Source organism: Bos indicus, chromosome X, assembly GCF_029378745.1.
Source record: "Bos indicus isolate NIAB-ARS_2022 breed Sahiwal x Tharparkar chromosome X, NIAB-ARS_B.indTharparkar_mat_pri_1.0, whole genome shotgun sequence".
Lineage (NCBI taxonomy): Eukaryota > Metazoa > Chordata > Mammalia > Artiodactyla > Bovidae > Bos > Bos indicus.
Window position 1 is genome coordinate 66,960,149 of NC_091789.1, and position 13,458 is coordinate 66,973,606.

At 43.7% G+C, this 13,458-nt stretch overlaps 1 protein-coding gene across 5 annotated transcripts in view; it reads right to left on the reverse strand.

Annotated features, from left to right (window-relative positions):
* Positions 1-1,824: 1,824 nt before the first annotated feature.
* Positions 1,825-13,458, reverse strand: part of AMOT (angiomotin) — a 68,453-nt gene continuing 56,819 nt past the window's right edge. For all 5 annotated transcript variants that reach the window (XM_070784247.1, XM_019955734.2, XM_019955735.2 and 2 more), the window contains 4 exons: positions 9,171-9,293; positions 8,030-8,262; positions 6,211-6,900; positions 1,825-5,618 (listed from right to left, as the gene is read on the reverse strand). In XM_070784247.1, the coding sequence (XP_070640348.1) occupies positions 5,521-5,618; positions 6,211-6,900; positions 8,030-8,262; positions 9,171-9,293 (1,144 nt within the window). In that variant the 3' untranslated portion in view covers positions 1,825-5,520. The remainder of the gene's footprint in view (positions 5,619-6,210; positions 6,901-8,029; positions 8,263-9,170; positions 9,294-13,458) is intronic.

The following is a 13,458-nucleotide window of genomic DNA, read 5'->3' on the forward strand; positions in this document are numbered from 1 at the left end:
CTGAACTGAACTGAATATGTAGTTATTTAGCAATTCCCACATGCCTAAAACCAGTGGTAGAGGCAATAGGCAAATGAACGATACATGGGAGCCAAAATAAATACCCTGGGCTTGGCCAGTTTGTGCATCTGAGGGGTGAGTACTTGGATGTGGTATGAAATGGTGGTGCTGTGGGGAGCATTTTTCTCTTTAGAAACCAAGTCCTGTTATTCAGGGATCTTCATTTAAATATCAGAGTGATTGCCAATCCATGTAGAAACTGTTCCAAGATCCAGTCACTTACACTTTTTTTTCTCCAAAAAAAGCCAACCTGTAGGATCAGATGGAGGTGGTCAAGGTGAGAAGCAGGTGTTTTCTTCCTGCAGTGTGTAACTAATATAGATAGAGCGGATTGCTTATCGTGGTGGAGGCGGCCCACAGGATGGAAGGTGCAATACCACACAGATAAGAGGACTTTATAATACTGGATAATAAAGCTGCTGTGTAGCGCAGGGAACTCCGCTTGGTGCTCTGTGATGACCTAAATGGGTGGGATGCAAGGGTTAGGAGGGAGGCTCAAGAGGGAGGGGATATATGTATACTTATAGCTGCTTCACATTTTTGTACAGCAGAAACACAACATTGTAAATCAATTATTCTCCAATTAAAAAAATACTGATATGTATACATGCTCCTACAATGTGATCTTAGTCACTTTTGAAGGAACACCTGCTTTTTCTGTCCACAAATGATTGCTCATTAAGAACTAGATGTAATATATTTCTGAAAGGAATGCTTCACAAAGCTTTGTAAGAAGGTGTGGTTAACTTTAATACTATCTTCTTTTTCCTGAAAAAGAGGAGTGGGTTTTCACACATACAGTTAATGATAACCCTGTATGTGAGACAGCAAAAGAGACACAGATGTATAGAACAGTCTTTTGGACTCTGTGGGAGAGGGAGAGGGTGGGATGATTTGGGAGAATGGCATTGAAACTTGTATAATATCATATATGAAACGAATCGCCAGTCCAGGTTCGATGCATGATACTGGATGCTTGGAGCTGGTGCACTTGGAAGACCCAGAGGGATGGTATGGGGAGGGAGGAGGGAGTGGGGTTCAGGATGGGGAACACGTGTATACCTGTGGCGGATTCATGTTGATCTATGGCAAAACCAATACTCATCATAAATATAGAGGGAATTCAGCCCAATTTAATAAAAAAATAAAATTTAGAATTGGAATTAATTCTATACCTTCTCCCTATCCATTCTGCACCACTCAAGACGCCCAATGTCACTATGAAAACTGCCATTTCAAAGCCTGTGGGGATCTTATCCTCCCAGGTCAGGCTGGGACTCGACGGTAAACAGGAGGCACAGAGAGGGAAGTGTAAAGGCAGCTTTAACATCTTCAGTGAAAAGAGCCAACTTGTTTGTGGGTTTGATTTGCTTTTAATAACAAGCTCCCTCAACCAAAACTGATGAATTGGCATAAGAACAAGGGTACAAAAGGAACATCAAGGGGCCTTCCAAAATGTTAACCCAAGGATGAATTCTCTGCTTTGGGTGGCCATCACTTTATCCCTTGGAACCAGGAGATAAAAAGATGCAAAGCTTTTAATATATGCTGCCTGAATATATAAAGGAACCAGTTAGACCATGTGGCCCATGGTGATGTTGTCTTAATACTTTATAATCACATTCCATACTTTAAACAAATGCAAAGTCTGCCACATGCTGCCCTTCAAAGGCAATTTCACTGGATACCGAATTGAAAGTAATCAGTGATACAGCATAAATAAAGCCTCTTCTGGGTAAACACCAAAGCATTTTCCACACAGTATTACATTTTAAAATAGCTAACTTTATTATCAGTGAAAAGATAGGCACAAAGTGGATTCAAACCTGCTTAACTTTATTGGAACTAGCTCAGTTGATTACAGAACAGGGTCTCCATCATTATGGGGCCACATACATTTTAAATCAAAGGTGATTTCTGTCCAGCCATCTGCCAACCTCAGCTATCCATTCTACAAACACATGCCATCAATCACAAGGGAGGCCAGAAGGAGTTCTGATGGCTCCATGTAACCCATAGTTGCTACCAGAGAAAAATAAACAAACTCCCAACAGTTGTCTAACTGATGATGGATGGTACTTGGAAGATATATTTCCAAGGATCATGGCGGGCTGAAATTGGTGGCAATTAGCCCATAGCTGATGCCTTCCTTTGAAAACATGTTCAACAAGACTGCACACATTTTAAGTAACACATTCCAAATGTGAATGAGCAATTGAGATAATGAGATTGCATGGCTAACAGACAAGAGAATATCATTTATAAAAGTTAGTGCATATGTATACACTTGAAGCTGCCGGATTATGAGTGGTTAGGCTCTTGATAAAAAAGTAGTCTGCACAATCAGTTTGTTCATTTCTCAACTGGTGTCCCCACCCACTCTGTAACAAGAAAAAGAATGCACGACTGGGCTCTTGGTGTGTTTCCCATGGCAGATGACATCAGATATTTTAGGTTCCCACTATCCTGTCGTCCTGAAGCTCAAAAGCAGCACTGAGAATAAATCCTTCATTAAAACAATAATCAGATACATGGTCTTAAAATACAGCTCAAGCTAGTTTTATTTAATAAAAAATTGTTGATAGGAGTTTTATATCAAGTAATGTTTATTTTAATGAAGTTTTTCTGTACATGGGACACTGGTATACAACTGACTCAGAAGGTCCCCAGAGACCACCAGGCAGTACAAGTTAAGACAACAAGGTCACCCTCCTGTCCTGAGGTGCCAGTAAAATGCATAGATAAGTGGGAGTCCAGAAAAATCCCCAAAATGTTATTACTTCGACACAATCATGAAAAGGTGGCTAACTTGAGATTTCTCTCATAAACCTGAATTTTTAAAATGACACCTATTGAGATTTTCTGAAAAGGCTGGATCTCTCCTCCCAGTAAACAGAAAACACTGACATGGACTTCTTCCATCTCTTAGATGTTCCGTATTACTTTAGCAAATTACCTGGGATTAAAAACTGAGCCAAAAGGGACTCCCTCTGGTGTGAGGGGGCAGAGAAGTTGTGAAAAGTTCAAAATAGTAGTTGGCCAAGAACTTCTTCTTTTCCTCAAAAAATAGGAGTCTAAAGAGATGGCTGCCACACAGTGTGGAATGTATGACATTTGTCACCTTACAAAATGTGATTAAAAGGATGGCTCCCAGAGCTAGCAAAAACTTGGCAATGTGTCATAATCATGAAAGGAGTAGATGAAATGTTGGTTTCTTCTTTTTCTTTTCTATTTATCTGAATAGAAAGTAGCAGTCCTGAGGTTTGCTACTTGTTGGTTCTATTATGTGAGGGTTTCCCCCCATGACTAAAGGGTAGTATAAGTGAGTATTAACACAACTGCACTTTTAATTTCTATTTGGGATTCAGTTGATGACTGAGGACTTGTGTAGGATGATCATTCATTTTTGAAAATTTCAGTCATGACTGGCTTAAAAGTTACATCACCTTCCCTCCTGTCTCCCCCTCACCACAGACAAAACAATTCCTTTCAGGAACAATACAAAAATATTGTTAAATATGCCATTCCTACATTAGCAGAGGAATCCTGTAAAATGATCTGATACCCAAACCCATAGCAAGAGAAGAAGTGAGGTTGATTTCTTAGGGGGATGTTTCACGTGACTCTTTTGAAATAAGGATCAGGAAAGCAAAAACCTTGCAAAAGGCACTGCATGAGAAACAAGAAATTCAAAACGTTGGACAAATTACTCAAACCAGGGACACTGTCCAAAACGCATGTGCCCTGGACTATGTTGGTGTCTCTTCTTAAACGGGAGCATTTTGTATAGAAAAAATGTTTCCCAAAATCAGCATGGTAACTGGCAGAGTGGAAAGCTGTAGTGTGGTCTTGAAAAAGTCACTTAACCTCTCCAGGTCTCAGATTCCTCATTACTAAAATGAGGGGGTAGGGCTATATAGCTAAAGTTCTTCCAGCCACTATGCCTCACAATGTAATATATCAGGCCTACTCTTCTATTAATCTGGTTTCTATCTAACACATCCCCAAACCCCTATGCCCCCCACCCTTATCTAACACCTCCCTTCCTTCCCTCACCCCCCACCCGATACCCCTGAAAACTGATCTTAATGACATTGTCTGTGGATCTGTCACCTTAATGAAGGGCAGAGAGGTGACAGAGCAGAGACCTGTGGCAACAGACAGCCCTTCTGTGTCCCTAGAGGCAGCCCAAAGGCAAAGCTTGGGGCTATGGCCTCATTGGTCCCTGCCCACACGTGTGCTTCCTGCTGCTCTCCAAAGGTGTTCCAAGATGAAGTCACTGGCAGTGTGAAGAGGTAGCTGAGAATAGTGCTGCAGCACCCTCTCCCCCGACTGCAGCATAGTACTTTGGGCTTCTGATGCTATTCCATCGGAGGTGATAGCCAAACTTGTCTTTTAAGACGTATGTGAAGAATTTGGGAAAACAACACGAGTTATTTCAACGCAGTCACCAGAAATTCAAAGCCTTCAACCTGTCAACAAAAATGCTTCGTCATTTTGCTAATGATTAGCAGTTTGAGACTGGTGACACAGCCAGTGAATTTGTGCTGGAGAAGAAATAAACACTGAGCAGCTTGGTCTCAGGAAAGGCAAGCAAGCTGTGTTCCTGGCTCCACACAGACTACACAAGTCTGTGCACAGCACCTCATGCAACTGTCCGTCAAGGCCTCAGGTGGTCTAACTCCCTAAGAGAGAAGTTGTGCATCACTCAGCTAATTTACTCTCCTAGCATCTGAAAGCAATATATTAATTATCCAAATGCATAAATTACTCCAGAGTATATATATGAATGTATGAACCTCCACGAGGGGAATCAAAAGAACCCACTTCCAAAGCACCACTGAAATAAAGATAAACACAATCTCCTGGCCCAGGGTAGCTGGGAAATTGGGAGGGGGAAATTAACTCCAGCACCCTTCCACACCCCAATACTCCCTACCTTTTCTCCAGTTTACACAGCTTCTAAAACTATTCCCTTTCATGAGCCCAAAGCAAGAGGTCTCTCTGGATGCTGCCTAGGTGGTAACCATACAAAACAGCACACACCTCAATCCTCTCTGGCTTCCCACTTCTGAACTACATGTTACACACGGTCTTCCAAACATACTGTGCTCTTCTATAAAAGAATGATCTGGAATATGGAAATGCGAAACAAATTTCAGCACGTTGAGAACACTGATGTATATCCAGCTATTAACAGTCCTAGTAGTTGTATAAATCCAAACAATAAACTTTAGAGCACATTCAAATGGATCTGGCTTTAGAGGTACTCCCTAAGGGTACCAGAACAGACTGGAGTTCGTATGGTATTACCTAAGTACTATGTTGATTCAATAAAAAGTTCCTTTAAAAAAATCCCCTCCCCCAACCCTTGTCCTCACCCTCAAAATAAGAACAAACAAAAGGGAAGAATGATTAAAAGCATTCTTGCTGATACACTGCAGCTCTTGATTCGACCGTTTAGATGAGATATTCCACCATCTCTGTATCAGGCTCTTGTCCCAGGATCTGAATGGGAGTTTTTCTTTCCAGAGTGTTGGAGTGGAAAACAGAGCCATCTAAATGGAAATAAAGGTTTAGAAAACACTTAGTGACAAGGTGAAAACTCACATTTTATTCTCATTTAAAAAATTATTTTATTTATTTTTAATTGAAGGGTAATTGCTTCACAATATTGTGTTGGTTTCGGCCATCCATCAACATGCATCAGCCATAGGTATATATCCTCATTTCTTTAAAAAAAAAAAAAAAAAAAAAAGGTTTTGGCCACACTGTGCAGCATGTGGGATCTTAGTTCCTCTACCAGGGATTGAACTCACACCCCCGCGTTGGCAGCTCAGAAACATTCAAAATTTGAGAAATGGCTTTAGAGCCCATATTTAAGCCTACGGCAAAGTAAGACTGGCCCACTACCCTCTGCATCTTGCTCACCCAAGCATTTACTGTTACTTGGAAAATGACCTTGCCTCATCCCCATTCCTGTCCTGGAGAAGTCCTCGACAGACTCTCTGCCCTCATCTCTTCTGATGAATCTGCTTTAGCACTTGAAAAGTCCGGCCCACATGACCAACTGTGCCTACACATCAGGCCAACCCACCAATCCATAATGGAGGGCAAAACCCCGAGCTACCTGGCCCAGAGAATCCTTACCTGGCTTATCTGGATTGCAGCTCAGGCTTGGTGTAGACAAACGACGTGGTCCAGAACCAGTGGCTGGACTTGCAGGAGCCTCAGACTGAGCCAAAGCTGGAGCTGGAGTTGGAGCTGGAGGAGCAGCCGCAGCCGGAGCTGGAGTTGGTGCCTGAGTCTGAGCCGGAGCAGAAGCCTGAGCCGCTACTGGAGCTGGAACTGGAGTCGGAGCTGGAGCTGGAACTGGAGCCGGAACAGCTGGAGCAACCTGAATGGCGGTGGCAGCAACAGGAGCAACAACAGTGGCAGTGACAGCAGAGGCAGTAGCTGGAACTGGAGCTGCGGTGGCAGCTGGAGAAACAGCAGCAGCCAGAGTAGCAGCAGCAGTTGCTGGAGACGGGGTGGTGGCGGCAGCAGTGGCCGGAGCAGTGGCAGCAGCAACAGCCACTGGAGCAGCAGCTACCATGGTGGTGGTGTTGGTGGCAGCGGCGGCAGTGATGGTGGCAGCAGCAGCGGCAGCAGCAACTGGAGCAGGAACAGAGATGGGAGCTACAACGTTGGTTTTGTTGGATTCTACTCCCCGTTCCGTTTGGGTGCTGCAGTCCCGGCTGCCTGTCTTGGAGTGAGCTGACAGCAGGGGAGTTGAGGGCGGCACAGGTGAAGGGGTGGAAGGAACTGACTCAGCACGGTAGTCTCCACCCAGGAGGATACCTACCAAAGAAAGAAGGAGAGAACTTAGAAAACTACAGGCTATTCCAATAGACACCTGATGACCTCTTCTTCCTTGCAGGAGGTTCAGGAGGAAATAGGAACAGTTCCAAATTCTTTCCTTGTGCCTCCAGGGAACCCAGGAATTAGTTTGTCAGGCACCCCCCACCAGGGCTGGCTCAAAGTTTCTTTCAGACGGGGCAGATCCCTTCTGGTTCTCATTCTCTAACCCCCAGCACAACATATTAAACCTTTAAGTGTCCTGGGTATCTGTTTTGATTTATTTTTCCAATGGTGATTGATTTCCAACAAGCTGTCAGAATGCTTCTGCTTGGTTCCACTTGTAACCAACACTAGCTATTAGCAGACAGCTGAAAAGGACTGAGGCAAGGATTCTGTGGTCACAGATGGGTGTGATGGTAATTGTGTGATCTAAGGCTCTCATCCTGACCATGGTCCCCCAAATACCTACTCTAACCAAAGGACAGTGCAAGTGTCAGAGGACCAAGAGAGGTATTAGAATCAACAAAAAGAGCTAAAATAAAAAAATATAAAGAGCGAGCTTGTTTCCTCAGGCTCTAAAAAATGTGCCTCGTGGTATCCACAAAAGTTCTGGGGTTTTGATTAGAGGGGAAGGAATGGACAGGAATGGAATGAAAAAGTACATTCTGTTCTCAGAACATTCTGGTAACAAAAACCTGCCACCCAGCTCCACTTAGGTTAACTAGAACTCTTCGTCCTCCTATTATATGGGAGAAAAGAACACAGAAAAAGCTGGAATTTTGAAATGGTGAATGATACGAAAGCCACATGGGCTTTGGACAAAGACAAAAGGTTCCACGTGGCAAAAGCCAAAGCTGAGGATTTTTAAGAGGAAATTGACGTTATCTTCCTTCCCAAAGAGAACTTGGGATTCTTATCAGCCTGTGGCTTCAACCAGTGTTCTCTCAGTGAGACTTCACACTTTCCGCTAAATATGTAGTCAGCCTCTCAGGATGACAAAACTGAACCTGGTGTATCTTCCTCTCTAAAATCAGGACCATCACTCCTTCTCATTGCCATGTGGGCATGTATCCCAGTCAGGGTTCTCTCTGAACATGTCACTTTAATCTGCTGTGTTTACTGTCATTACCTAGGCTCCCCTTCCAGCTCTTGTCATCCCGCTTCTCTTCCATGATGGGGGTGCCAGTCAGGGTTGAAGAATGGGAGAGCAAGCCTGATCCAGCATTGGAAATGGACATCAGCGACTTTGCTGGCCGCATGGATGACAGCTGCTCTGTCTTACTCGGCTCCTTCCGGGAACGCTGCTGGAGTACTTTGATCATGGCATCCTTCTCAATAATCTGGGCATGGAGGGTCTTAATCCTAAGAGCCAAAGACAAAAAATGTATAAAACATTGCTGCCACCTCTAGGTTCTGATCTCACTACATGCGTGGACTTGAGCTTCTGTTTTCTTTTTCTAAAAATCTTTTTGGCAGGCCATGCTGCCATGGTTTGGGGATCTTAGTTCCCCAACCAGGGATTGAATCTGTGGCCCCTGCAGTGGAAGCGCAGTTCTAACCACTGGACAGCCAGGGAGGTTCCCCATTATCTTTTCAACTAAGGGGTGGTCTACTTATTTCTGAGTTGTAAGACAAGAGACAGTGTCTTGCAACAATTTTTAATGCACACCCAAATGGGCACAGCAGATCATCCAGGAGTTATTGCTTAAACCTTAGGAAGCCAAAGAAAAAGTATCTGTGAAAAGAAAGGCTGTATGTCAGAGAGTAAACTGATGCAGTAGGTACCACAGATAAGAATCAATGGAAATGATGAGTCAGTCAATGAGAACTTCTACGAATGGGCTACAACTTGGGCTAATAAGTAAGTGACCATGAGCTTATGAGAGACATCAGATACCCTATCTCCCAGTTTGAGTGGATGCTCTTTTGCCAAGCACTTTACTGTACCACAGAGTTGAGGTGCAATCCTAGAAAGAATACCCCAGAGTGCAAATACTAACAATTCAGTTCTGGCAGAGGGCCTATGGAAAGCAATTACCAAGGACAATGAGGAAAGCAGTATTACTTGGAATTCCAGAGTTAGAATAATCAAGGTAAAGGTCATTCCATCTCAAATCCTAAATAACAGGCTGGGAGCGGGGAAAGGGGTGGAGGAGGTTGCCTTATCAGGTGTGCCTGCGGTGAATGAAGATGCTTGCTCTTCCCTACTGACCTATCTGGTGTCTCTGCACCAACTCTCAGATCCACCAGAGTCCAGATCAGCATTTTACCTGCCCTCCATGTCAAGGCAACGCTTGTTAGCCATCAAGATTTCTTCTTCCTCCTTCTGGATGCGAGCTTCTAGAGCCGTGTCATAGCTGGTATTAGGAGAGTGACTGATGACTGTTGTGTCCCTGGGAAGGAAAATGGCAGTGATGATGATGGGAGGGCAACAAAACTGATGAACCCTATCTCCCTCCTAAGTCAAACGTATTGTCAGAAAGTCCTAAACTAAAATCAAACTTATCAGGAATGGTGGCTTTCTGGGTGACTTACTGGTAAGAATCAGTGATGGATTCTATGAGAGGTGCACAGGCTTGCCTTCAGAACTACATAGTTCTGCCAAAACCTCTGGCAGAAAGTACCTTCAAGTTTTTAGATCATGGCCAGGCAATAGGAAGACATTTATTTTTTAACTTTATAGTATTTATATTACATATGCGAAATGCCCATTTTATTCTCATGACAGTCATGGAGAGGAAAAAACTAGACTTTGAAGGAAGTCAGAGAATGTACCAAATTGCTGTTGCTACATTCAACAGCAGTAACTCTACCTGAGTGTTTGCTAAAAATGAACTCTAGACATGTCAACAGACCAGTTCAGGTAGGGCATGGGAACTGAGTGAGAAGCAGAGTCTTTGAGTCAGTGCCACTTGATTCCTACTGAAGCTACATATGAAACATTCTCGTGCCAAATCAGTGAGTCCCCCTCAACTGACTAGTCTCCTGCCAGCGTCCCAACTGCCTGAGGGACCATCATGTTCCATCTGAAAGTGTCTCAGGCCATTAACTCAAAGAGTAACTAACAAGGAGAAAAGTATGTGTGTGTATGTGTATGTGAGAGAGGTGAGGGGTGGGGGAGAGACATGGAGAGGAAGGGAAAGGATGTAACCCATAGACAAGGCTGATGTTTAAACAGCACAAGTCAAAGACACATGGGAATCCTATATCCTCCTGATAAGTGATATCATGCATCTTTCTTTAGTTCATTTAGAACTAGTGGTAGAGAAGAGAAGGAAGAAAACTGGATCTTACTTGAGTAACTTGGAGGGAAAGAAAAAGGAATTAGGAAGAATGTTATAATAACATTGGTTTTAAAGAAAACCAGACAATGGGCTGAGAAAACAGTGACCAGCACTGCTGTGCGATACTTCCTCTGAGAATGAGAATCGGCAGGAGAACTCCAGGCAGCTTTTGTGCTGGCAGCTAGTTACGTCCTGTGAGCTTAGAGACTGTGACCAGTGCAGATGGCAGTGAAGGGGCACGGGAAGGAAGAGGCAGAAAGTAGATATTAAAGTTGGGATACTTTGGAGAGCTTCTGCAAAATTAAGAGTTCCCCCAAATGCTTGCCCCTTATACATGAGGTGGGAAACAATGTACCTGAATTGTGAAGTAATAGGAGAACAAGAAGGGAAAGGACCACAGTGGCTTTCATCATTTGCTAAATTAAAAATATTTTAGCATCTCAGAATTCGGAGAAGGCAATGGCAACCCACTCCAGTATTCTTGCCTGAAGAATCCCATGGACAGAGGAGCCTGGTAGGCTACAGTCCATGGGGTCACTAAGAGTCAGACACGACTGAGCAACTTCAGTTTCACTTTTTACTTTCATGCATTGGAGAAGGAAATGGCAACCCACTCCAGTATTCTTGACTGGAGAATCCCAGGGACAGAGGAGCCTGTTGGGCTGCCGTCTATGGAGTCGCACAGAGTTGGACACAACTGACACGACTTAGCAGCAGTAGCAGCAGAATTCTACATTTGCCCTACTGCAGTTCACTTGCTTGTAATCCTACTTTGAATGGCCTCTGTGTCCCAAAGTATGCAAAAGAAACCAGCGTTGTGTAGTGTTGAGAGCACAGACCCTGACTGTAGACCCGGTCAGGGTCAAGTTCCACTTTCCCAAGTCCTCTGCCACTAACAAACTCTAAGAGCTCAGGAACTGGTTAACTGCCCTAAGCCTCAGTCTCTCTGTATGCAAAAACTGAGATAATAATTATACCCATATCTCATGGGATGGGGAGGGGAGGGATAAAATGAAAGTATGCATGTAAGACATGCAGTGCCAGGCACAGGAAAATCCCTCAATAAAACTATCCATTATTAAGAGAGAAAAGTATAGGTAGAAAGAGAATTGCCTACAAGAGAGTATGAGTTGAATGAATTCCAGCTCTAGGTATGACCCTGGAGGAGTTCCCCGCAGTGCAGAGTTCCCATGTGATGGCCTGGCTCTGTCACTGGGGGAGCCAGTGCTGGCTTCCTGCCACTTTCATTGCATAAAAGACCATTTTGGGGACACACAGCCCTGCCAGCTAATTGATATGGACACTGTGAACTCCTCAGGAATGGAGCCTGAAAATGTGGGGCACTTAGTGAATTCCTACAGAGCTGCCAGGATGGCCTTCAACATCAATCTTCCTTCTAGACCAGGGCTACCAGGCCAGTGGCTTAAGCCAAAGCAAGTGGGCACAGTGCTGGAGGGAGCAACTTGACCTGCTAACTTCCAATACTCTGACCATACCCAGCAGAGAGATACTGGACTTGAAATGACAACCTACAGACCCCAAACCCAGATACATGAATTTACTATCCTGCATCTCAAATTCTTAAGTAAACTGTTTCTGGCAACTATCGTTCCAATCATCTTCTCTCTCCTTCCTCTGTCTGACAAAGTTATCCCTGTCACATTACTTACATTGCTTTCTAGAATATCACCCATGACCTCCTAATTAAAACATCTAGCGGCCTTTTAAACTTCCAGGCCATCTTTTCCTATCAGTAGCAGCCTTTTGTTTATTTAACATGGGAACTCAACCATGAGTGAAGCACTGTGTTTGAAGTTCCTGGGAGGCTGGAGAGTGACTGGACATGGATAAGACTAGTCCCTGAGTGCAGGGAACATGCAAGGGGAGGGGGAAAAAAGTAAAGAATTAACTACTACAGAAATGAGTTTGGACTTAATTCCAATAGGCACTGAAGATTATTAGAGCTTTTCAAGGGAATGAAATAATCCAGGCTGTGTTTTAGGAAGACAGCTTTATCTCTGCCGAAATGTGATGGAGAGATGAAAGGAACCATAACACTAGAATCAGGCAGGCCAGTCAGAAAGGTTATAATCCCAGCAACAGATTTTGAAAATGGGACCCAGTGAAGTGGCACAGGAAATGGAAACAGGCTACAGGAGGCAGAATTGCTAGAACTTGGAGACTATTTAAATGTGGGTGTTAGGGAGATGGAAGAATGAATGAGGACTTTGTTGTTTCTAATTCAAATGACTAGAAAAGATGGCATACTGCTCTATTTCTGTGATAGGAAACCAAGAACTTTTCTCTTTCTTTCTTTCTTGGAAAACGCTATGAGTTTTGATTTTAGTTACAGTGGAGTTAAAGTATCTTATTGAATAGCCATGACAATACACAACAAGTTGTTGAAAATTCTAACTTTAATCTTAGAGATGTCAGATTTGAAGCTAGAGTAGTCAGTTCAGTTCAGTCGCTCAGTCGTGTCTAATTCTTTGCAACCCCATGAACTGCAGCACGCCAGGCCTCCCTGTCCATCACCAACTCCCAGAGTTCACCCAAACTCATGTCAATCCAGTTGGTGATGCCATCCAGCCATCTCATCCTCCATCATACCCTTCTCCTCCTGCCCCCAATCCCTTCCAGCATCAGAGTCTTTCCCAATGAGTCAACTCTTCGCATGAGGTGGCCAAAGTACTGGAATTTCAGCTTTAGCATCAGTCCTTCCAAAGAAATCCAAGGGCTGATCTCCTTTACAATGGACTGGTTGGATCTCCTTGCAGTCCAAGGGACTCTCAAGAGTCTTCTCCAACACCACAGTTCAAAAGCATCAATTCTTCGGTGCTCAGCTTTCTTCACAGTCCAACTCTCACATCCATACATGACCACAGGAAAAACCATAGCCTTGACTAGACGGACCTTTGTTGGCAAAGTAATATCTCTGCTTTTAAAAATGCTATCTAGGTTGGTCATAACTTTTCTTCCAAGGAGTAAGCGTCTTTTAATTTCATGGCTACAATCACCGTCTGCAGTGATTTTGGAGCCCCCAAAAATAAAGTCTGACACTGTTTCCCCATCTATTTCCCATGAAGTGATGGGACCAGATGCCATGATCTTCGTTTTCTGAATGTTGAGCTTTAAGCCAACTTTTTCACTCTCCTCTTTCACTTTCATCAAGAGGCTTTTTAGTTCCTCTTCACTTTCTGCCATAAGGGTGGTGTCATCTGCATATCTGAGGTTATTGATATTTCTCCCGGCAATCTTGATTCCAGCTTGTGCT